General features: G+C 44.6%; 1 protein-coding gene across 12 annotated transcripts in view; it reads right to left on the reverse strand.

Moving 5' to 3' along the window:
- ADD1 (adducin 1) overlaps window positions 1-24,076 on the reverse strand; it is a 77,959-nt gene that overhangs the window by 30,383 nt on the left and 23,500 nt on the right. For 11 of the 12 annotated variants that reach the window (XM_045182913.2, XM_024573596.4, XM_071221322.1 and 8 more), the window contains 3 exons: window positions 12,452-12,666; window positions 7,230-7,392; window positions 2,686-2,837 (listed from right to left, as the gene is read on the reverse strand). In XM_045182913.2, coding sequence (XP_045038848.1) covers window positions 2,686-2,837; window positions 7,230-7,392; window positions 12,452-12,646 — 510 coding nt within the window. In that variant the 5' untranslated portion in view covers window positions 12,647-12,666. Of the gene's footprint in view, window positions 1-2,685; window positions 2,838-7,229; window positions 7,393-12,451; window positions 12,667-13,472; window positions 13,554-24,076 lie in introns of those variants that run through there. The other variant, XM_045182910.3, reaches the window with a different exon arrangement.

The following is a 24,076-nucleotide window of genomic DNA, read 5'->3' on the forward strand; positions in this document are numbered from 1 at the left end:
AAAGGGCGCCTGACCTGCCTGCTCTTCTGGCTCACTGACAAACACTGTTGACAGTTCTGTCCTGCTGTCTACATGGTAACACCTAGACTGTAAAACAAAAACACGAACGACGTAAGTAATTAAAAAACAGAAACTTTCCCCCTCAAAGATTCTCTAGTTCATAAGAGAAAGGAAATATTTTGGTAATTTAATTTTTTTTTTTTACTCAGTAGTAAGTCCCAAACAGATCACTAAAAGAAAACACTTAACTAATTTGGCCAAGTCCTAAATAACTAAATGGGAGAAAAACACACAGGCAATTTAAGCAATGGAAACTTATTTAAATAGCATTCATAATAGGCCTAGTGGTAAACAGCATTTTAAAACTTCCAAAGAATGTGACAATGTTATTGAAGCCAAGGATAATATTTCCTATCACAGCTATAACATTTTCATGGAACTAATTTTTAGGCAACAACTTCACATTAATTTCTACACAGAGCATCAGCCAATAGAGCTGGCAGCTGTGGAGGGCTAACTGGACCCACTGACCGAACATCAAAAGGCACCGTGGAGTTCCTGTTTGACAATTTTTAAAAAATACTTCGGTGTTTTGCCCTGCCTAGTGTGGCTCAGTGGATTGAGCACCACCCTGCGAACTCAAAGGTCACCAGTTCAATTCCCAGTCAGGGCACATATCTGGGGTGGGGGCCTACGAGAGGCAAGTAATCAATGTATCTCTCACAACGATGTTTTTCTCTCTTTCTTCCCCCCTTCCCTGCTCTCTAAAAATAAATACATTTTTAAAATCTTCAAATACTTCACTGTTTTTTATTTTTGATTCCAGAGAGAAAGATGGAGAGAGAGTGAGAAACACTGAGGTGAAAGAAACATCAACTGGTTGCCTCCTGTATGTGCCCCAACTGGGGAATGAACCCCAACCCAGGTCCATGCCCTGACCAGGAATGGAACCTGCGACCCTTTGGTTTACAGCATGATATTCCAACCAACTGAGCCACACTGGCCAAGGCTGGGGGTTTCATCCAGCCGTCACCTGAGAGTTTACGTGCGCCTACTCTGTGTCCAGCACCTCCCTGGTCCTACGGACGGACACACAGCAGAGGACGTAACGGGCTCCGTCCCAGCACTGACATAGACCGAGGGCGGACATGGATGCCAAACATACGGTACAGTACAGCTGAGGTCACTGGTATGGGGGAAATGAGGATGTGCTGGGGTAGGGTGACAGGCTACAAGCACGGCCGTGTCAACATGACAGAGTCAGGTTTGCACTTGGAAAAGTTCACTTCAGTGGCAACGTAGAGAACAGATGGAGGGGAGGGTAACTCGGTAACCAAGACAAAGACCCGTGTGGCATCCCAGAAGCACACTGCACCAGTTGCAAAGGTGGGCCCCAGACCACCGCCTCGCAGGCTCAGCATTCCTGAGAGTTCTGAATGGAGCTTCAGCACCAAGGGCTGGGTCTACATGTCAGGAACACTTCCATGTGTGTGCTGGGTACAGACAAAAGGGCACGATGATCTCAATGGCTGCTAACGCTGATTGACTCAAAGATGAGAGCACGGCAAGGTTATGACTCCTTCTTTAGACATCTGTGTAAGGGACACTTGTTACCAAAAGCTGGCATAGTATTAATAATTAAAAATATCCAGTAAAAGAAATTAAATAAGAAAACAAAGATTGGAACAAGTTTAAAAGTCAAAGGAGGAAAGCAATTCCAAGAGGCTACCACCACAAAAGAGCACTGAGGAAAGGAAGGCGCCTGAGACACACTGGAGGCGAAGAGGGCACAGAGGGGTGGCGTTCCATGGCAGGACGCTGGGACAGGAGTCAGGCATAAGGATGGGCTCAGATACCAGCAAGCAGTTCCTGCTTTCTCTGTGACACAATGTGGTCACTGGGAGGAGGAGGTCAGGAATTTCAAACAGAGGAGAAACAGCAGGACGTCTGAGTGTGCCCAGGGGGTGTCCTACAGGTGCCAGGCAGATGCTGTGGGTCCCCTGCAGACCCGCTGCAAATCTAGGGGGAGGGCCAATGGCTCTGCTGTGCAGGCTGACCTGGTGCTCAGGCTTAGGGAGGGGGAGGATGGTGTTGGCAAAGAGCACTCCTGAGATGATGGACCATGACGTTCGGCGGGACAACACGGGGAGTGACTATGAGCTGATGGCCTGGGATGCGGAAGGGAAGACCCACAGAGACAGGGCCTGCTCTGCTCCCTCATGTGGCCCAGAGTTAGAACAATGCCGGGCACAGCACAGCAAATATGCATAGCTGGCACCCAGGAAGTATTTATTGCAACCACGGATTAAATAGAGGTCCTGATAGTGCTGAAAAATGGCTAAAACCAGAGTAGCTAAATAAGTAAAATAAGACACAGAAGGAAAGTAAACAGCTTCATTCTTAGGTTTTTAGGCATAAAAAGATTTTAAGAACTTCCTAATTCTGGTAAACATGCATTTATCAGGTTAGCATGCAAGAAGGAGGTTTTAAGGAACTATTGTTCTCATAATTATTAATTCAAAATGGCTAGTTCTCAGATCACTATACTCTGCAGCCAGGAATCAGAAGGAAGCTGTTCCAAGATTTCCTTCAACTCAGTGGCTTCCCCCTTCTCCTGAACAAAAGAGGTGGCACCAGACACACACCACCCCATTAATCACGGTCACTATCCCACCCAATACTCACTGTGATGTGGTTGTAGATAAGCTGAGACCACCCAAACAGATCTGCTAGTCTGTAAAGTGCCGCCAGTTTACAGCGCAGCAACTTCTCCCCTTTGTCGTAGGCGATGGAATCGGACCCCCTCAGGTCATTCACAGGAGTCACCATGCCAAGACCTGAAGTAAAGAAAAGCAGAACTCGAAGATTTAATATTTCTTACCAAATGTAAATCAAATAATAACAGTTCTGAAACATTAATTTTCCATACTGCACCATAAAGTCAGTCTTCAAAACTCAGGGACTATTTCAAAAAGACTATATTCCCTAACAATACAGTTCAGTTGAAATTTGTAACAAAAAAGTAGCAAAACTTGTGGGATGCAATAAAGCAAAACTTAGAAGGAAACAGGTTTTTTGAAAAAATGATCTAAGTTCCTACCTTATTAAACTAGAAAGAGCAAATTAAATCCAAAATTAAAAGAAAAAAGTAATAATAAAGATAAAAGCAGATTATCAAACAGAAAAATAACAGAGAAAAACATTTAATCTTGAGATTAAAAATGAAATAAAATAATGAAAACAAAACAAAATACACCTCTAGACCCATCAACACAACACAGCCACGATACAAACCGCGTGAGCGGACAAGCGGGCGGGGACCTCACGACCGGTCTTTCAGACAGGAAAAGCGTAACACCAGGATAATGTGAGCAACTACTCCAGCAAATTTTTTAACTTAGATAAAACAGACAAATTCCTTAAAAGACACAAGCCACAAAGCTCACTCCGTCAGAAATAGGAACCCTGAGTAGCCCTCTTCCCAGGCCCAGATGACTGGGCTGTGAGTTCTATCACCCACTTAAGGGAGAAGTAATACCACTTCTACACACAGTCTTCCAGAGCACTTTCCAGCTGATTCTACCTGGGCCAGCATTACCTTGACAGCAAAAGCACACACACCATCTGCATTACATGACATCGAAAGAAAAAACATACTAATATCTATCATAAGCACAGACTCAAAAATACTTAACAGAAGTTTAGCAAATAATCCAACACCACATGAAAAGAACACATCATAACTGGGAGGGTTTATCTCAGGAATGCGAGGTTAGTTCCGCATTCAAAACCCAATTGATATAATTCACCATATCAAACTAAAGAGGAAAAACCATGGAATCATTTTAATAGATGCAGAACAAGCATTTCACAAAATTCAACATCTTTTTAGGATAAAAGTGCTCAGCAAATTAGAAATAGAAGGAAACATCTTCAATTTGATAACAGACATTTACAAACACATAATGATAAAAGACTGAATGTTTTTCTTTTTAAAAAATATATTTTATTTATTCATTTTTATACAGGGGAAAGGGAGAAAGAGAGAGAAGCATCAATGTGTGGTTGCCAACTGGGGACCTGGCCCGTACGCCAGGCATATGACCTGACTGGGAATCAGACCAGGGACCCTTTGGTTCCCAGGCCGGCACGAAATCCACTGAGCCCCACCAGCTGGGGCTGATCCCAGTCTTTTATTTGTGAACTATCTCAAGCATACAGGAAAGTGTAAATCAGTATATATTAATCTTCTATTTTATATCTTTAATTTTTTAAAATTGTTTTTTAAAAGCTTTTTCAGAAGATGGTGGTAGTGGCGGCCTAGTTTTAGAATCTTCTTAAGTCTCCATCTCAGCCCCACACGAAAACTGACTACAGGAACCAGGGCGGCACAACCCAAACACAAGGACGATTCCCACGACCCACTGGGTAACGAGCCCAGGACACTGAAAACCTAAGGGCAGGGCTGTCCCAGACAGAGTGCAGGACGCTGGCAGGGCCCTACAGCCGGCCCTGAGGCTCCCGAGGGGACCAGCAGGAGCTCACCAGGACGTGCAGAGGGCCAGTGCAGAAGGGACCTGAGGCCAGGAGGGCTCTTCGCACCTGAGTCCAAGCAAACCGCCCAAAACTGTCTTTCAGGACAAAGTCTCTAAGAAATTTGTAGAAATCAGAACCCAAGCTGAGTACCACGGACTATCAAGAAGGGAAAGGAGAAGGAAAGGAGAGAAAGGTTCAGGTAAAAGCATGGGAGGGGACAGAACCTGACTTCATTCAATGAGTGACCACCTTTTTAGCACTTTAGGAGAAAAAAGAAGGGCTCTAGAGCACAACATTGGAGACACTTTCCTGAAGCTGACCCCTCCAGGAAAACCAATTGCAGGTAAAAACAAACGGAAAAATAGCATGCTCGTACCGTATAAAAATTACAGAAGAAAAGAAGTCAGAATCCCATCTCTGCAGATAACGAAAGCACACAAAAAGACATATCCACAAAACAGATGAAGACAATAACCTCTTATTTCATAACAAGGTAGAGAAAGGCATTAATGTCGAAAGAGAAAAACACATTTAATATAATTAGGAAAATTCAGACATGAGAGCTATAACATAAAAGGGATTAGGTGTTGTTAGGTTGGAGTCACTCTAGAAACCAGACGGACGCAGCGAGCTAAGGAGCAGGGTTTACTAGCGGGAATAAGAGGGAAAGTGGGGCCAACCTAAGGAGGTTAAGATTCGCTCAGTTGTTCTTAGGGCAGGGTTTTTAAGTGCAAAAACCCACGAAGGGTAACTGGTTGGGGTGTCAGAGTCTGACCGGCTAGATGGTTGCTGGGCGCCATTTCTGCTGACTATTGTTCTTGCTACATCTTGTCAGGCTCAGGTTAAAGCTGCATCCTGTTATGCCAGATAGGCCGACCCCAGACCCCAATCTTAGCCGGGTATCTGTTTGTCCTGGGTAGGGTCGGCAGGCAGTTTCCCAGGCTACAGTTTCCCATGGTACAGTTTTCCTGCCTGATGATGTTCTACTCCTCCTAGGCCTACCTAGGTCTGTCAGGTATAAATAAAACATAATTTTAAAAGTAAGTACTAAACAAGAAGTTGAAGAAAAGTTAAAAAAGGAAGAAAAAAAGGTTTTAAATCATAAAGAAATGAAGAAAAGGATAAAAAGGATTTGAGGAAAGTAACAGTTAAGGAAGACACACAAAGCCCTGTCCAGGTGGCTCAGCTGGTGGCAGCGTCATCTCGACCATCACAGTTGTGAGTTCAGTCCCCGGTCAGAGCACATACAAGAAGCAACTGAGGAACGCACAAGTAAGTGGGACAACAAACCCATATTTCTCTCTCTCTCCTCCCTCTCTCTCTCTCAAATCAATAAAAAAAATTTAAAAAACACCAAGAAAACCCAACATGCACGTTATAAGAACCCCTGAAGAAACCAAAATCAAGGCAACAGAATAAATTCAAGACAATACTGCTAAATTAAAAAAAAAATTTAATGGGCACATCAGCTGGGGAAATTAACCCCAAACAACCAACACTAAGACACACTCTGGTAAAGTTGCTAGACTCTAGAAAAACAGTATGCGCATCCAGGAAACAGGACCAAGTCACTTTTGTGGAAAGGTCTTCAAATTTTAATAGCAATGTTTTGGGACAGAAGAAAATGCATCATGTATTTAAGATACAGCATATGGGGCCCTGGCTGGTGTAGCTCAGTGGATAGAGGATAGAGCGCTGGCCTGCGAACCAAAGGGTTGCTGGTTTGATTCCTAGTCAGAGTACATGCCTGTGTTGTGGGCCAGATCCCCAGCTGGGGGCTCATGAGGGGCAACCACACATTGATGTTTCTCTCCCTCTATTTCTCATTCCCTCCCTCTCTCTCTAAAAATAAATAAATATATATATATATATATATATATATATATATTTTTTTTTTTTTAACGATATAGTATATAGGAAAACGTGAACCATAAATTTCACACCCTAACTAACCAAACCAAATTAAGCGACTAAACCACACCAGCCAGGCCTTCGGGATGGAGGTTTGTCCTAATAAATTACATGTCTCTAGACATTAATGAGATATCACCCTGATGAACGTCCGTCAACTTCTGAGAGTACCATGGATAGGACAGGGAAATAGCAAATGCCAGGCGATCTAACAGAAACCAATACCTGGCACTGGTCAATCAGAAGCTGTCCATCCAGCTAGACCCATCAGAGCTTGATCCACGGCCTGGTACACAGGAGGCCATGAGCTGAGGATCCAGTCACCCTGGGCTCCAAATTGCACACCTAACTGTTCTTTGCTCACATTCTCACATTCACCCATCCAACATTTTCCCTCTGGCTTTCTTATGGAATTTCTGCTTCTCACTCATTTGCAAGCTGCAGTGAGAAATGATGGGTAAGAATGTTGGCCTCACTAAAATGAGTTCAGGCAAAATCAATGTGCTGCTCCATAAGCATTATCTGTGCTTAGTTTAATTCACACAGGCCACATAAGAGAAGCCACATAAAAAAGTCACCTAACTGAGAAATAAGTCTCACTGGCTCATAAAAATGAGCCCTCTACATCAAGATATTTTCAGGCTTACAGCCTATTTTTTCCTATAACTAAAGCACATTAACCTTCAAAAACCCCATTCTATGTATCACATTGATTTAGCCTGAGAAAGCGTCAGGAAACTCTTCCTGGAAGGAGACAGCACGCAGGGTCAGGAGCTACTCACTCATGTTCAGGGCAGCCAGCCCTCCTTGCGGGGCTGCTGGGTAGACGTTGGGAACAGTTGTGGTCATAAAATCAGCAATCTGCTGCAAGGCCAGCAGGCCGGTGGGGTTCTTCCCCTTCTTAAATTGTTCCTGGATCATTGATTCCAGCTCTTCACAGAAAGCCTACAAAAAGGCAAATGCAAACAGTGAGACACCATTTCCTTTCCGTTCCCTGGGAAGGCAAGCTTCTGCCTCTTTTCATCTAGTACTAAAAAGGTGGATGGATACTCCCATACATTGCTACTTGAAGCATAAATTGGCACATTCTTTCTGGAAAATACTTTAACAATATAAAAGCTTAAAAATCCGAGCAGACATTCTATTCCTAGGAATTCTTTCTAAAGAAATAACCAGGGATGTGCTCAAGATTTGTTCATAAGGATGATCGATCATCCCAGCAGCACCATTTCCTCTGCCCAGTACTGGACAAAGGGAAACCAGGAAACAGTCCCCTGGGAAATGGCAGAAGACCGATGAAATACACAGGCCCACCCGACAGCAAAGTTTTATGCGTGCATTCAACACGAAGGCCAAAAAAAAATTAAATGACATAAATTTGCTCTTGATACATATTTGAGTTACAAAAGTTATAAAGCAATACAACTGGAGGTAGGACTGAGGATTGGCGGGGGGGGAGGGGGGCGGGGAATGGTGGCGGGAAAATGGACTCAACTATATGTGAACAATAAAAATTTTTTTTAAATAAAACAAGAAAAAGACAAAAAGCCCTGGCTGGTGTGGCTCAATGCATTGAGCACCAGCCTGCAAATCAAATGGTCACTGGTTTAATTCCCACTCAGGGCACATGCCTGGGTTGTGGGCCAGGTCCTCGGAGGGGAGCACATGAGAGGCAAGCACACACTGATGTTTCTCTCCCTCTCTTTCTCCTTCTCTTCCCCTCTCTCTAAAAATAAATAAATAAAATCTTTTTTTCAAAAGACCAAAAAAAAAGCAAATAACCAGTTTTTGTAAGAGCAAATACATATGTAAACACAGAAAAGACTAAAAGTAATACATCAAAATGGTCATTTTAATGTTCCGTGGTGGAATTACCAGTAATTTTCATGTTCTACTTCTCGGTATTTTCTTCATAATACATTTTTTGAAATTATTTAAAGTTGAAAAAGAAACTTTGAAACATTCACCCTTTATCAATAACCCTAACTTAGGCAGAAAGGCCAAGTTGGGTAGATGGTAACTCTAACATGAAGTCACCACTGAAACTATACACGTATAGTTTCTCCAAACTGTACTAAAACACTTTATCACATACCCTATGAAGAAGTAAATCTTGTCAGGTAATTGTAAATAACATTTCATGTGAGAGTGTGAGCTCACCGATTAACCAAATGTGATATAAGCACTCCAAGGGCTTATGGGTGATTTTATACTAAAAGCATTTCTAGTTTCTCCAAGGGACAGACTAAATCGACTGGAGGGAAGCATGCAAAAGCAAATGCGCTGGTGTTACTTCGATGGCATAAAGGAATGCCAAGAGCCAGGTGCCCCTACGTACTGTTAGGCAGCAGCCAGGAAGGAGCAGCCCCAGGGGAAATAAGGCAGGGTCCCTGTCCAGCACAACCTAGTGAAGAACTTAACACAAGAGGCTAGAAACAGAAAGGAGACACGTCTCACTGCTGATTCAGCAGTGCAGGAGGGGAGCCCTTGAAATTCTGTATGTATTGTGTCCACTAGCGGGGAAAGAAAACCTTTAAAACTGGGTTTTGATCCCAAGGTCTAGAAGGGGAGGAGGAGGGAACCTAGAAGCTGACTTGAAGTATATTACCCCTGAGCCCCAATACTCAGCGCACTCAGATTAGCTGAGTGCCTGCTTGCAGCCAGCCGCCCCAGTACACAGAGCAAACTGACAACTTTACTTCCTCTGTGCATGGGGCATTCAGACTGGCAGGTGCCTGCTGGCAGCTTCGTGCTTGTGTGTTTCATAAATAAACCCGCTCTCTCGTTCCGTCATATGTGTCTGGCACATGAATTCTGTCACCTGAATTCTTCTCCTGTGAGCAAGGCAAGAACCAAGGAGGAGCCCCCTGACCAGGGTCTCCCCAGTAACACAGCCACATCATGCTACATAATGTCCTACATCCCTTTCCGCGGTAGTCAAGGAGGGAGGGAAAAGCTAACAGCAGCTTCAAATGCAAGGAAGAAATAAAGTCAGTCACCAAAACATGGTCAGGGGGCCCTCTTTGATGGCAACGCCCACTGCACTGACTCGATGGAGGGGCACAGCTACAACTAAAGAGATACAGAGGTAGGGGCCCTACTAACCCTCACAGGGTATGCAGGGCACAGGGGATGCAAAAACTGAATTAAACAGCTCCTTGCCCTCGTGGGCCCTCAATCTGAAAAATCAATCTATTTCCATGGATTTCAAGTCCACATACAAATCAATTTAACACACAGCACTACATGTAATACACACATGACGTGACACTGTAACTCAATATACACACACTCTTCAACACAGCAAAGATAGTCCTTGCTATCCAGGAACGTGAAGCTCAGTGAGGGCAACACACACACACGAGGACTGTGCAAGGGGCCCTCCGCATCAGCAGCACCCCAGAAGACCTGCGTGTGCAGGAAGGAGCTACGCACAGCAGTGACCAGCGAGGGCCCAGAGCCACTCACCTGGATCCCAGAGTGGCTCCGGCCTGCAGTCACCAGCCAATGACCTAGCATGCTTCTAGGGTCCTAGCTCCTGGTGTCCAACATCCACATTCTCACCTCTCAACTTCCTGACTGTCTCCTCCAGTGACTGGTCCCGCAACTCACCCTGGCCTCCCGCTTTCCTCGTCAGCCCTTGACCTGCTCACTCCCAGTAACTGTGCCCCTCTTCAATCTCAGAGCCAAGCATGTGCTCTCCAAAGAGCCACTCCTGGCATCCAGCTCCCTCTTTTTTCAACCCCACCGTGACCCTAAAACCTTTTCACTGTCTCTTACCTTCCCTGTGTCCTGACCTCCCTCACCCTTAGACCCTTGGTTGAACACTATAATCATTCCCTTGCGGTCCCCGGAACTCTCTCCTCTCTACTGCTTCCTCTGGCAAAATCCCAGCCCTGGCTGAATTCAGCCCTTCACTCCTCTGACCTGTGTGGCTGAAGGCGGCTGGAGGAAAGCAGCAAGGCCAGGCTGCATCGTCTCACCACACACTCAGGACTACTGACCTGCGTGTACCGCCGCATCAAGCCCACAACCATTCTCCACTCTCCTTGCCCACTCCCTGCCTGCTCCACGCCTTCTCCCTGCAGAGCCCCTGCACCGCTCCTTGAGCCCATTCTCAGCAGAGGACTCCACCAGCTAATATCACGGAGAACAGTTCGGGTCCCCTCACATCCACCCAACAATCAGCACCTGTGCCCACGGGGTGGGCCTTCCCACTCCTTCGTAAAACCAAGACACCAACTCCAGGGGCATTCCTCTGAAGTAAGCCCAGCTTCACCCATCTCCCCACTAATGCAGGGTCCCACGCTGCACTGAGACAGGTAACTGCGGGTCAGGGAGCTTCACTATTTTTGAATCCCCAGTACCTGACACGTACTAGGTGCTGAAAGTTTAGTTGCTTCACTGTATCCCCAGTACTTTTTACTTAGTTTCTTGTTGCTTTTACGTAGGAAAACTGCTCAAGCCAAATCTAGATGGTGTCCCGATTCTTTTGCTGCCTCTCACCTCTTCCCCCTATTTATCCCACATTCAAAATGAAACTCGAGGCGTCTACCTCTCTCCACCTTTATAGTAGCAGCCTGTCCCAAGCCACCATCATCTCTTGCTTGGAAGACAGCTTTCTCCCTTGCCCCACAGGATGCTCTCTCTACACCAAACCCAGACTGAGTTCTGTAAAACCTCAATTACGTCTTTCCTGTCTGCAGCCCGCCAGTGGCTCTGTCATACTCTGAATGCCAAATGAACCCCTGATCTGAGCTTCCCCAGCCTTCCAGGACCTGCTTCCTCCTCCCTCTCCAACCCCACTGCACCTCCTCCCTGTCCTTCCTGTGCTCCAACACATCAGAGCTCAAGCTCATCCAGTTCCTAGGAATGCACTTGGGCCCCTCCCTCAACCCGGAATGCTCCTCCCCAGGACCCGCACAGCCACCAGCTCCTTCACAGTTCAGGTTCAGCCTTCCTCAGAGAGGCCAGTCCTAACCAAGTCACACACAACTAAGCATCCAACTGTTTCTGGTAGTGCTTCTGTTCGCTCTTTACTGTGTGTCTCCTTCAACTAGAATGCAAAGTCTGAGCCTTGACCTGGTGCTGGCAGGGGTGTTACACATCTGTCAAAATTCATCAACCTGTCCACTTAAGATCTGTGCATTTATGTGTATTACACCTCAGCAGTATGTGAATAATAGTAACATCAACAAGTAAATCTAGAGTTAGAGGCCAGTTGCTTGAACAGCAGGTAGCAGATGATAAACAATAATAAATTCAATGACTATCTACCAGTGGCTCTCCAAAAAATTAAGGGAATAAAGTAAGACTAGATCAGCAGAATGAGACAAACGGGGCAGCACGTGCACATAAAAAAATTAAAAGACAGCACTCCTTTATCTAGAAATGCAAACGGAAGGCACTTTGCTGGGTGTGACTGCCATTCAAGATGCTGATCAACCAGTAACCCAAGCACTGCTGAGGCCTACCAAGTGCCCGGCACCAAGCTAGGTATTGTGGAGGAAACAGTAATTTTTAAAAGGGGTCAATAAATACTCGCTGGAGAAGCAGTGAGAGTAGAAATGAGAAACACCTGTTATCCTTTATGACACAAGATGTTTCCTTTTATTTTCTTTTACCCTCACCTGAGGACATGCGTAATGATTTTAGAAAGAGGGGGAGGGAGGGAGAGAGAGGAGAGAAACAGCAATGCGAGAGAGAAACACTGGCTGCCTCTCATACATACTTCAACGGAGGACTGAACCTACAATGAGGGGCCATGTGCCCTGACCAGGAATTGAACCCAGGACCCTTTGGTTTACGGGACAATACCCAATACCCTGAGCCACACCAGCCAGGGCACTATCTCTCCTGTACTGTGTGCGATCACTGGGACTAAACTGAACTCTTTCCTCAGTGACACCCACGCAGAAGGCAGGACCGCGGCTCCTGTGACAGAGCACAAGAGCTGGAGCACATGGGGAAGGTAGAAGACCCTTCAGGAAGAAGCCACTCTTACGGGACTTTGCAGAATCATGGACACCCTCTTTTTTTGCTCCATCATGTTGAAGTCCTGGCGAAGGTCAGGTGCCATGTTCCTCTCTCTCAGGTATTCTGGGTTGTTCTCATCCACCCTGTCGAAGTACCTCTCTTTGTGAGGGGCTGTGGTTGGGGGCGGTGAGGTCACCACTGCGGCCTGAGTATCACCATTCATTGCACAATCTTTCCAGGCTCCTACAGAATCAAAATGAAAGAAAGTATTATTGTTTGAATCAATGTGCAACAGCATTTCACAAACAGCGTGTCAGCCTGACAAATGCATCTTCAGCATGAGGACACTCTGATCGACTGACCGGTCCGAGGCCTGACGTGTGCGGCTTCTTTGTGGCCTCGGGGACACAGAGCTGATCAGCCTTCTCACGCCCTTCCAACAGCTAATAACATTTCTTGTCCTTGCCATTGTTCTTCAGCATACACCAGGAGAACAATCTAACAAAGCCATTCAGTCCTCTGACAATCTGAAGAACTACATAGTAAAAATCTGACAAGATAGTTTAAAGTCAGGAAATTGTCCCACACCAATTAGGATCTGCTAACAGCAGCACAGTTCCCTTCTGGAGAAATTTAACTTACGGTATTTTCCCCCTAAAAGTATCAGTAGTGACTTTGCAAAGGATTCCCCAAAGAGATCAATAGGAGAGAAGCTGCTCACACACCCATCCACACAAATAAATGACCCTCATCAACACCACCTGTTTGGTTCAACTGTAGGTACTGAAAATACCAACATGCCCTACTTTGTAAACAACCTAAAAAATGCCCAAAGGGCACAAATTTAAAAGTCTGGCCATCCACTTCCTTGACACTCTTTTTAATCCCAATTTCTTATTTGAGGCAGTGCTCAAACATCACGAATTATGCTCATCTTTCACTACTACACCTCTGAGCAGCACTTTCTCGTCATCATGCAGGCAGTTCCATTTCTACTGTTTCTACACAACACCGAAGGGCAGCTTTAACGACATCCATGCAGTACTCACTGAGCATCTATTGTGTCTAGTCACTGGGCTGGGCACAAAAACCAATCTGATGTGGTCCTCACTCTGGCAACGCTGGACTCACTGAGAAAAGCAGAGGGTGAGGATTCGGAAATAGGAAATAACAGGGCTGGTATTCCAAGGAAGCCATCTGGCTACCGAGCTTTTCTTCTTAACCTCTAAGCCGTATTTTAAGGGATAATGATGACAGTGGGTGGCAGCAGAAGGGGCGGTGGAGGATGGAGGGATGTCCCCAAAGGAAGGGATGGAATGAGGGGCACAGGGCAAAGACTGGCCTTGGACAGGAGGCCCTAGAAATCTGAGGCTGGCACGGTTAGCTTTTTAATGTGCATACAGAGGGCAGGAAAAAGGAGGTTTACAGTTGTGAGTACATGAAACAGACTTTATTCTTGCATTATTGTTTGATTATTGTATTATTTTTCCATGCAAAAAACTGTAAACTTACTTTTGCCCCGCCCTGTACATCATCTGGGGATCACATTAAAGCACAGATTCAGAGTCAGTAGGTCTGGGAGGGGCCTGAGACTCTGCATGTCTCATGAGCTCCCATGTGACACCAGTGCCACTGAACTCGGGCCACAATTCGAACAGCGAGGCTTAAAGAGTAGTTTATTTGTACAAAAAATATTTTGTAGTACCAACAGCCAAAGAATCAGTTTAATAAACCTCTTTAATTTTATTTTTTTAAATATTTATTTATTTATTTTTAGAGAAAGGGAGGGAGAAAAACATCAATGTGTGGTTGTCTCTTGTGCACCCCCTACTGGAGACCTGGCCCGCAACCCAGGCAGGCATGTGCCCTGACTGGGAATCGAACTGGTGACCCTTTAGTTCGCAGGCCAGCACTCAATCCACTGAGCCACACCAGCCAGGGCAAAACTTTTTTTTCTTAAATCAATTTGGATATTGCCCTTCTGAAACCTCAAGTTATGACAGAAGTAACAGCATGCTTACAGTGACACTATTTCAAGCACTGAAAGACAGAGCAAGAAAACAATGAGGGACTAAAAGTCAACACAGAACAAATGAATCAATGACCCCAATGTAGTCTCTAAGACTACTGTTCTCTAAACATTTCCTTTAAATATTTTAGTTAATCTGTTTGCTTTAACCTAGTTTGTTCTAAAAAAGGGGTGTCAAACTCGTGACTGCCTTCAAAGGGCCGAAATAATTTTAGGACTGTATAAATGTAACTACTCCTTAAATGTTAAGGAGTTGAAATTACATTCGGCCCTCTGAAGGCAACCGCAAGGCTGATGTGACAACCCGGTAAAAATGAGTTGGACACCCCCCTGTTCTGAAAGAACGACCCAAAGAACAAAATAATAATGCTGGTCTGACATTTCACTAGATGTTAAGTGAAGCTGAACATTTTGAGCTTGATAAAAATGTTCTACTTCATTTTGTAAAAACGACAAAAGGATATACACAGTTAATAATTTCTCTATTACTAAAGGAGTCCCAATTTTAAACCATTCCGTCAGCGAATAGGGACACAGTTACATTTAAGAGCCACCTATTGTTGCTCCCTGGCTCCCGGAGCTGACTGGGAGAAAAGAACCCTTGTGAGAGCCGCGTGGCAGAGATAAGGCAGAGACGGCTCCCTGCTTACGACACACCGCCCTGTGAGTGGGCTGCAGCCTGGCACCCATGCACTCCATTCCTCCAATAAGGAAGTCTAGAAACGTAAACCACAAAGTATACATATTCTGAAGCCAATAATCAAAAATAAACATAATTCCATTTTTAAAGTACAAAACCTATACTTGTTTTTTTTGCCAGTTATAACTTCAGGTTTATTAACTTAAGTTTTTAAATGTCTTAAGTCAGCAAATTTTTTCTAGGAAAATCTCTACAAAGTTACAAATCCAATTTTTTAAATGGAAACATACAGATATAAAAAATTCTCTATACATGGGACCAGGTGGGTACTTAAAATATTGAGGGACTACTGTATAAAATACATGATTGTCCAACCACTGTGCTGCACACCTGAAACTAATACAGGGTAATGTTGAATGTAAACAGTGATAAAGGAAGGGAGAAAGGAAGGGAAGGGGGAAGGGAGGGAGGAAGAGAAACCAACCCAGATTCAGGCTTTCAATACAGGGTGGGGCAAAAGGTTTACAGTTGTTTCTGTTAAAAATAATTAATAAATAATGATACAAGAATAAACTCTTGTGTTTCATGTGCTTTCAATGGTAACCCTACTTTTTTGCCCCATCATGAGGTTATTTTTATATCTGAGTAGGTTTACTTTCTATCTAAAAAAAAATAGAACGGATTCCGTACCTGGCCTAGGAATATTCTGATTAATAAATCTCAAAGTGTGCCCTGGCTGGTCACCAAACCAAAGGGTCACCAGTTCGCTTCCCAGTCCAAGCACATGCCTGGGTTCCAGGCCAGGTCCCCAGTGGGGGCAGACTCGAGAGGCAGCCACACAGTGACGTTTCTCTCTCCCTCCCTTCCCCTCTGTCTAAAAATAAATAAGTAAAATCTTAAAAAAAATAAAAATAAATCTCAAAGAGCAACATTTTTAATTTCTGCCATGCCAAATAAAAGATGAAATCCATCTGGAAATAAATAAAAAGTAGCCTTTTGTCTTGTTACAAAAAAAACTTTTGCCAACTTAACTTTAAGAATAGTAACAAATAATGTGTAATACATGGATGGTTGTCATAAATATTGACCTCTCAATACCATATTATAAAACTATAAAGATTCTTCAGCCTCATTTACATAATAGAGTATAACATGTTTAAGTGAAAACTATATAATTTCCTATTCTATAATCTTATCCATATTATCATCATAATCACACACAGACAAGATAATATCATGGCAAATAAGCTGTATTAAACTTGAATAAACTGATTTATGAAGTACGGATTGAGGTTTCTCTGTCTCAATATTCTATAAATTGCTATTATTTTACCCACGTAAGAATTTTAAGATTTCACAAATCTTAACACGCTGCTACCTAAATCAACGAAATCTCTGGGAGCAACCCTTTCAGACGCACATGCCGACAGAACCCAGCAGTCTGGAGGAACCACAACAGACAGGCCTGCCCTGCCAGTGGCCCCTCACATCCAGCCACCTGTGTCCACTCTGACCACACCGTCTACACTAGACAATGACCACCCACCTCCTGGAGGGGAGCGACAGCTGCCAGTAATTCCCACCCCAGTCCCTTCTCCACAGCCAGGCCAGAGGGCCCATGACCAATGAGGGCACTTACTTTCTAACCCACTTTTCGTAAGCGAGCCCTGGGAGAGTTTTACAAACAGCAGGGAATTGACAGGCACTTTGTTCTTAACGACGGGTGGGTGCCTACTGCTGCAGGGGACACGCTCACTTCTCTGGAAGGACTCTGCGAGCTTTGCGTCCGAAATGAAAGTGCACCATTTGTTCTACTGAAACAAAACTCAATGAAACAGAAGGACAACTCACGGAAGAAAAGTAACCAAGCGAAGTGACTGGATAAATGATCAACCTGATTGTGGGAATCATGTCGCAATATATACGCCTATCAAGTCACCATGTTGTATACTTCAATATATTACAGTTTTGTCAATTCTACATCAATAAAGCTAGAAAAAAAGCTTTGAGAAAGTGGAGCCTTTGCTGGCAAGAGTGACAAGATTTTTAAAAATTCATTTTTCAAGTACAGTTGATATGTAATATTATGTCAGTTTCAGAAGTACAACACAGTGATTAGACATTTATATACCTTAAGAAGTGATCACCCGTAAGTCTAGTACCCACCTGGCACCACACGGTTATTACAATATTTTTTACTATATTCCCTAGGCTGTGCTTTACATCCTCACGACTATTCTGTATTTCTTACTCCATTCACCTTTTCCGCCCATGCCACTACCCAGTCTTACCTGGCAGCCACCTCTGTATCTATGATTTTTTTTGTCTGTTCGTTTATTTTTTAGAGTCCACGTATGAGTGAGTGAAATCATATGGTACTTGTCTTTCTCTAAAGAGTGACAAGATGTTAAACAGGCTTGGAAGAGCCGACACTTAAGAGCCAAGCCCTGGGGAAGGGTGAGGATCAGCACTGCAGTGGCAGTCCACACCCTGTTTGGCGCCTCAGGTGGGAAAGCAGAGGGGACTTGGTTGGACACCCCGGCCAGAGGCTCATTACAAACTCTCAGAAACCTACCATTCTGGAACAGGTGCTGGGCCCGTCAACGGGAGGGGAACAAACTCCTTTTCTACAGGCAGGAGGGAGCCCAACATTGGAGCCCTCCCCACAATAAGAGAGAACACACCACCATGAGTCGGGACCCTCACTGTGCACATTCCGAGCCAGTTCCACACTTGTGCAGGACAGATACCCACCTGTTCAGGTTCCCTCCACAGAGCTTCAGGCTGATGGAGCGCACCCTGCTCGGGACGCTAGCTCAGTGAAAGCCTTTAATTCCTCTGATCGGATCATTTCTATTCCTGTCTCTCCAGATGTTCTCTTACAGATGAAAATGCTCCGAAGTCCCCTTTAAAACAGTCACTGTATACTATGTGGTACATACTGATTGGGAGTTCATTTTTATATGTACAAACTCACTTTTTGCAGGAGATAAGGAAATGGCGGCCAAAGCAGTTCCGCAGCCAGCAGTGGGTTGCTGGGGTGTAACTCAGGCGGCCTGGCTCCAGAGCACCTGCCCTTAACTCCACTACATACCACCTCTAGCCATCACATGTCACAGCAAGCTTAACAGAGGGAAAAAAAAGCAAGCCCTGGCTGGGTAGCTCGGTTGGTTAGAGCATCATCCCATATACCAAGGTTGCAGGTGCAATTCTTGGTCAGGGCACACACAAGAAGTAACCAATGAGTGCATAAATACGTGGAACAACAAATCAATGTCTCTTTCTCTCCCTGCCTCCCCCTTCTTCTCTCTAAAAATCAATTTTGTTTTTAAAAAAGAGAGAGCAAAAGGAAAAAGTAAAATAGAGCCACAGCTATGCTTCCCAGCCTTGTCACCCACAGGCTTTTAATTAGGATTTGATTATCTGGTTGGTCCTCTCGCTTCCTCTCTGCTTTATGACAAATGGTTAGTTAACATGTTCCCAGCCTAATCTTCCATGTTTTATTAAGTTTTTACATACAGTCACATACCTGCTGCTGTGTTCCTTTACCTATGGCATTTAATCAACCCCTTCCTTGGTGTATTAGTAGAGATCCCAGTTACCTGCCTGAAGCTGCATGGCCACAAGTGGAGAATAACGTGAAATGAAAACTAGGATGTGGAGACTGCGCTCTGAAATGCTTCTCATGAGAACAGTTTTCTTATGCTGATGAGAGAACTCTCCAGTCCAAGGGTCAGAAACAGGCAGTGGTCAGGCCACTGCCAGGGATCAGTGGTCAGTCCTACTCATTCCACTGGATAACTTCAACATGAAGTGTGAAATCCTCATCTATAAAGCAAAAATATTTTCATTTCCACCAATAACTTTGATTTGGATATTCTAAGTATGTTGGCTACCTGCCACATGGCAGAACGTTGTTTATCCTCAATTAATGTCTTGATTTGATCTCTATCAACTTCAACTGGTCTACCCGACCATGGAGCATCGTCCAGTGGGAAATCTCCAGCAAGAAACTTCACAAACCACTTACGACACATTCGATCGGTCACAGCACCGTCTCCACACAGTGCACAAATCTTGTTTTTGCATTTCAGCTGCACTTTTCCTTTCTTGAAATAATAAAGCATAATATGCTGAAAATGTTACATACTTTCTTTCATCTTCAATATCAAAATGTCTACACAAAAATTCACTCATTTTGATAAGTTTTTTTTAATGCACACTGATATGACAGCTGTCACAATACAATCTAACAAAAAAATTTTGAATGAAGTTAAAGACAAATAAGCGCTACTAGAGCCATCACACAGACAAAAACAAACTTTTTGGCCAACCCAATGTCTCCCTAACCTAGTGATCAAAACAGACAATGTGGCTGACAACACCCTGGGAGAAGGGAGAAAGGGGGACAGAGCACAGCCCCCAACTCTGTGACACCCACACTCCCCCCCAACTCCCCCCCAGATGCAGTGGAGAATGCAACTAGGAAACACAGGAGTGACCAGTGCACAGCTGTTGCAGGGACAGCACCAGAGACCACTGCAGAGCACCATTTCCATGGACCAGTCCACTCTGTGGACTGAGTCTCCCACTTGCAGAACTGACTCTATTCAAGGCCCTGTGGCCTCGTGACAAAGGGCCGAGCCAGGGCCTGAACCCAAACCACTCATCCCAAATGCCAAGCTCGTCCACTGACCACTGCACAGGAAGCCAGGAGCCAGTGGCATGCAGGCTCTTCTGTCTGGCTCAGCACTACCTCCCCACCATTTAAAGTGACATCCAGTACTTTCAGATGGCACAGGAGCAAACCAGTCGCTTACTCTGAAGTAAGTGCTTTCAAAAAGAAACTGCACAAGGAAACAGCAATTCATACTCCAGAGGAGGAGTCTGGGAGAAGTAATCTTAGGGAAGGTGCCTCACAATTTAACAAAGAACCACCACAGCACAGGCAGGGCCCCACCCCGTTACTACACTGCCCCGTTCTTCCAAGCCACAGGCCCGAACTCCAAGTAGAAAGAAGCGCAAGCCCACCTTCTCCTCTGACAGCGTTGGCCGCTTTCTCTCCTCTGCTCCTTCATACGGATTTCCTGTCTTCCAATTACTACACTGTTTTTATTTTTTAACTGTATTTTTGTTGAAATAATGAAGTCTTTCAAAATGTACTGTTTTACTGAATTTCATCCCATGAGGATGGCTTACAAAGAAAGGGTCTGAGTTAATTTTTGTTTATTTTTCTGGGGGAAGGGAGAAGATGGAGAGGCTTGGCAGGGTTGTAAAGATGATTAAATACTGACCACCAAAGCAGGCAGCTTTTTCAGAATTTAATGGACAGTAACTAAATGTCCCTATCTGTGAAGTAACTGGTTCCCAAGGCAGACAAATGGTAAAAGACAGTGAGACAACACCGCTGTTGAATGAGCTAAGAAATGTATATTCTGTAGATACCAAGGCGGAAAGATGATCTACTTTATTAACTCTGAGACTGCTGAGAGTGGTGCCAGGTTTCCCCTTCAGAGCTGGGCAGGAAGTACAGAAAATCACAAGAATAACCCTAAGAAAGCTCTGCCAACGGCGCGGTGTCTGAAGCGCAATGATGCCAGCTGCTGGGGACGGAGGGCCCTATTTGTGCTATCAAGTAATCATGAACACACAGATTTTTCTTCATTTTTATTTTTTATTGTTGTTCGAGTACAGTTGTCTCCACCTGCCCTCCATGAACACAGATTTCAGATGGTCTAGTTTTCATAAAAGAAGAATATAGTGTCAAGTGAAAAAAAGATAGAGAGAACATTAACTGGTTTCAAAAACATTATAAAAATAGCTTTTCATATAATTTATCTCATTATCACTACCACTTACCTATGTTAATATCTAAATAACTGCTAAAGTTTTTAAAAATTGCAACTGATAATGGAAGGGGAAAATTATGAAAGTCTTAACAACCACAAATGGAAAAAAGGCCAAAAACAAACTTAGACCAAAAAAATGCCTCAAATTACATATATTTATTAGTTTTTCTTAATCAAAATGGAGCCCTTCCAAAAGACATACCACCATAGAGGTGGAGGGAGGACCCACCCCCCACAAGAAGGCTCTGCACCCAGGCCTGGGGAGCAGTGATGGGTCCCTGCGGCTATCAGGGACCCCACATCCATTCATCCACCAAATATGGGCTGAGAACCTGCAATGAGGCCAACAGGGGCCAGGCAGGCACTGTTCTTCAGTCTGGGTGCTTGGGAGACATCAAGGCACAAAACAGATTTCTGCCGTCAGGGAATTTATATGCCAGCAGAGGGCCTGGCAGTAAACAAGGTGGTAAGTCAATCACACAGTTTGTTAGCAAGCGCTAAGTGCTATGGGTAGGGGACTGGCAGGACAGGGAGGTGGGGAGGCCAGTGGCAACATCAGGTAGTTAGGGCTCGAAAGAGGGAAGAAGGTGACCTCCTAGTGGCGAGGGTGTTTGTGAGGCACTCTGGACAGAGAATAGCCAGAGCTAAGGCTGGAATGAGGACCGGCCTTTGTTTGGAGGGGGGTAAAAGGAGCCTATCACCATTTCTTTAAGCACCGAGATATTAGTTCATCTACATTTTGGTGAAGAGGCAAACAAAGACACAAAAAGGTCCACTCAACCCTAACGAGCCCCCACCAGGACTCTAAATCCTCCCCAGGTCTCGTCTCCCTGTCTCTACTCTTAACCTCTTGCAACTCAGTCCCCACTATGATGCAACCCATCGTGCCCCACCCAGCTGGACCCCAGCCTGCAGTCTCAAGTCCCTAGAACAAATCTGAAACCTTGACTGCTGCCAGCAGGGACCTCCAGGTGCGGCCACAGCCATCTTCCTGAGGCCTTGTCCCAAATACACCAGCTCCTTCCTGCCTCAGCGCCGTCACACCTGCGCTTCTCTGCCCAGAACAGATTCCAGCCACTCTGAGTGCCTTACTACCTGTCAGCCAGGTGTCAGGTCAAATTTCACCTCTAAATTTTGAGGCTGCATTCCCTGACTACCCTATTCAAAGTACCCCCACTCCAAGCTCTCTCAAATCACCCAGGGTGTTCTGTGTTTTCTTTCCCCTCAGGGCATTTTATTACCTTGTTCAGAAAACAGACTCTGGAGCCGGACTCCTGCTCCGTAAGCTTGGGGGACGTTCCTACCTTCTCTGGTCTCAGTCCCCACACCTGAAATAACAAGGCTAACAACAGCGCCACCTCACACGGTTAGGGCATGTGTACGCTTAGACACACAGGAGGCACTCCAGTGTCAGTTACTAGGGTTACTTACCAGAAACTCATTGTCTGCCTCCCCTATTAGAATGTAACCCCCAAGAGGGCAGGCTTGTCTGCCTGATTCACAACTGCATTCACAGAGCTAACACTTAATAGGCCCTCAATTAATATATATCGAGGAACAAATCCAGTTCGGGTCTAACATTGTAGACTGACAATCCTAAGTTTGGACAGCAGAGGCATTTGACTGTAAGAAAAGCAGTCACTTCGTTTGATCCAGTCACAACCGACGTATGACTGAAGAGGCTCTGGGGATAGAGCCTCGAACTAAACACGTTCCAGATCTCAGTCCACCACTCACAAGGAAGTTCCAGACTGCAAGGGGACAATCTGCATATCAAACTGGGTTTTGTGTTTTGAGTTACCTGGGTTTTATGTTTCTAAGAATTACGTCAATTCCCAAAGTTAGTATACACAGCACAAGTATCTTTATCTGTCTCTAACGGGCTACACTTGGAGACTTAAGCAAGTGCAACTCCCAAAGGTGAGGAAATAAGAAAAGCAAGAAAAGGAGAATTTCAGAGCTCACCACTAAGTGTGTTGGCACTTAAGACTGCAGGAAGACCCAACTAAAGAAGTCAGGAAGCAGAGGTTGACCAGACACATGTGAGTATAGAAAATTCTATGTAGATTTGATTAAGGGAAAAAACCACTCTGCCCTCCAGTTAAACACATTAGGAGGGACTGTTTAACAACACTAACCTAAGATGAGAGTATTTCCCCTGAAAAATCTATGGATCAACATTGGGGGCACAGTTTATTAGTTATGAAAGAGCAGGACAGAAAGTATTAGTCGTAGAAACAATCTCATGAGTAACATGCAGCCCATACTTCAGGTTGTTAAACAGACAGAACTGGAATGTAGCCGTGTAACGAGGCAAATATACAACAGAGACACAGGCCATCGTGGCTAGGCAGGGGCTCTTGTCAGCCTCTCCCTCACTCTGCCACCCTGAGCATCTGCGGGCTGAATGAGAATAAGCTGTTTGCTTGGTGATTTCTGAGTGGTTATAATAGGTCTGTTCTCTACCTGTCATCTGCTTGAAATCGATCTCTTGTGGGAGGCCAGGAGGTGGTAAGTAAGTACATGAGTGGGTGACCCCCAGGTCCTATAGCTGCTGAAAAGCAGTGATAATTAATGGGAAGGAGGAAGGCACTGGGGACATTAGGGTTCAAACCCCAGCCCAGATATTAACACTTACTAGAAATGTGCCCCAGGCAAGCTCACTATCTGTACCACTGCACGCTCACTGGCAGAAGGGATGCACTAATCACACCCATCTGTCAAGACCACTGAGGAGTGGAAATGGGGTGCACAACACGAGTCCTGTTCGCTGTCTAGCAGAAGCGTGACAGCTGATACCTGAAACACCTTCCCTTGGCTTTCAAAAACCTGGAATGTAATAAAACATACTTAACACTAATAAACACTGAGCAACTAGATCTTTAGTAGTTAAAATTCCCTACAGTTATTTTACTTACCTAAATGAATGTCAACAGCTCTCAAATATAAACTCCATTTTTAAAAAAGTATTGAACTTTTGGGGACTGAGGGAAACCCGATAATGTTTGCATATCCCTTTTGTTTAAAAACAAAACCAAAATGGCTAAAAACAAGAACTGTCTAACATCTGTATATGCACAGGTACTTTAAAACCTTAAAATTATGAGGCTACAGATTAAAATTTTAGAAATAAAA

This window comes from Desmodus rotundus, chromosome 4 (assembly GCF_022682495.2).
Source record: "Desmodus rotundus isolate HL8 chromosome 4, HLdesRot8A.1, whole genome shotgun sequence".
Classification (NCBI taxonomy): domain Eukaryota; kingdom Metazoa; phylum Chordata; class Mammalia; order Chiroptera; family Phyllostomidae; genus Desmodus; species Desmodus rotundus.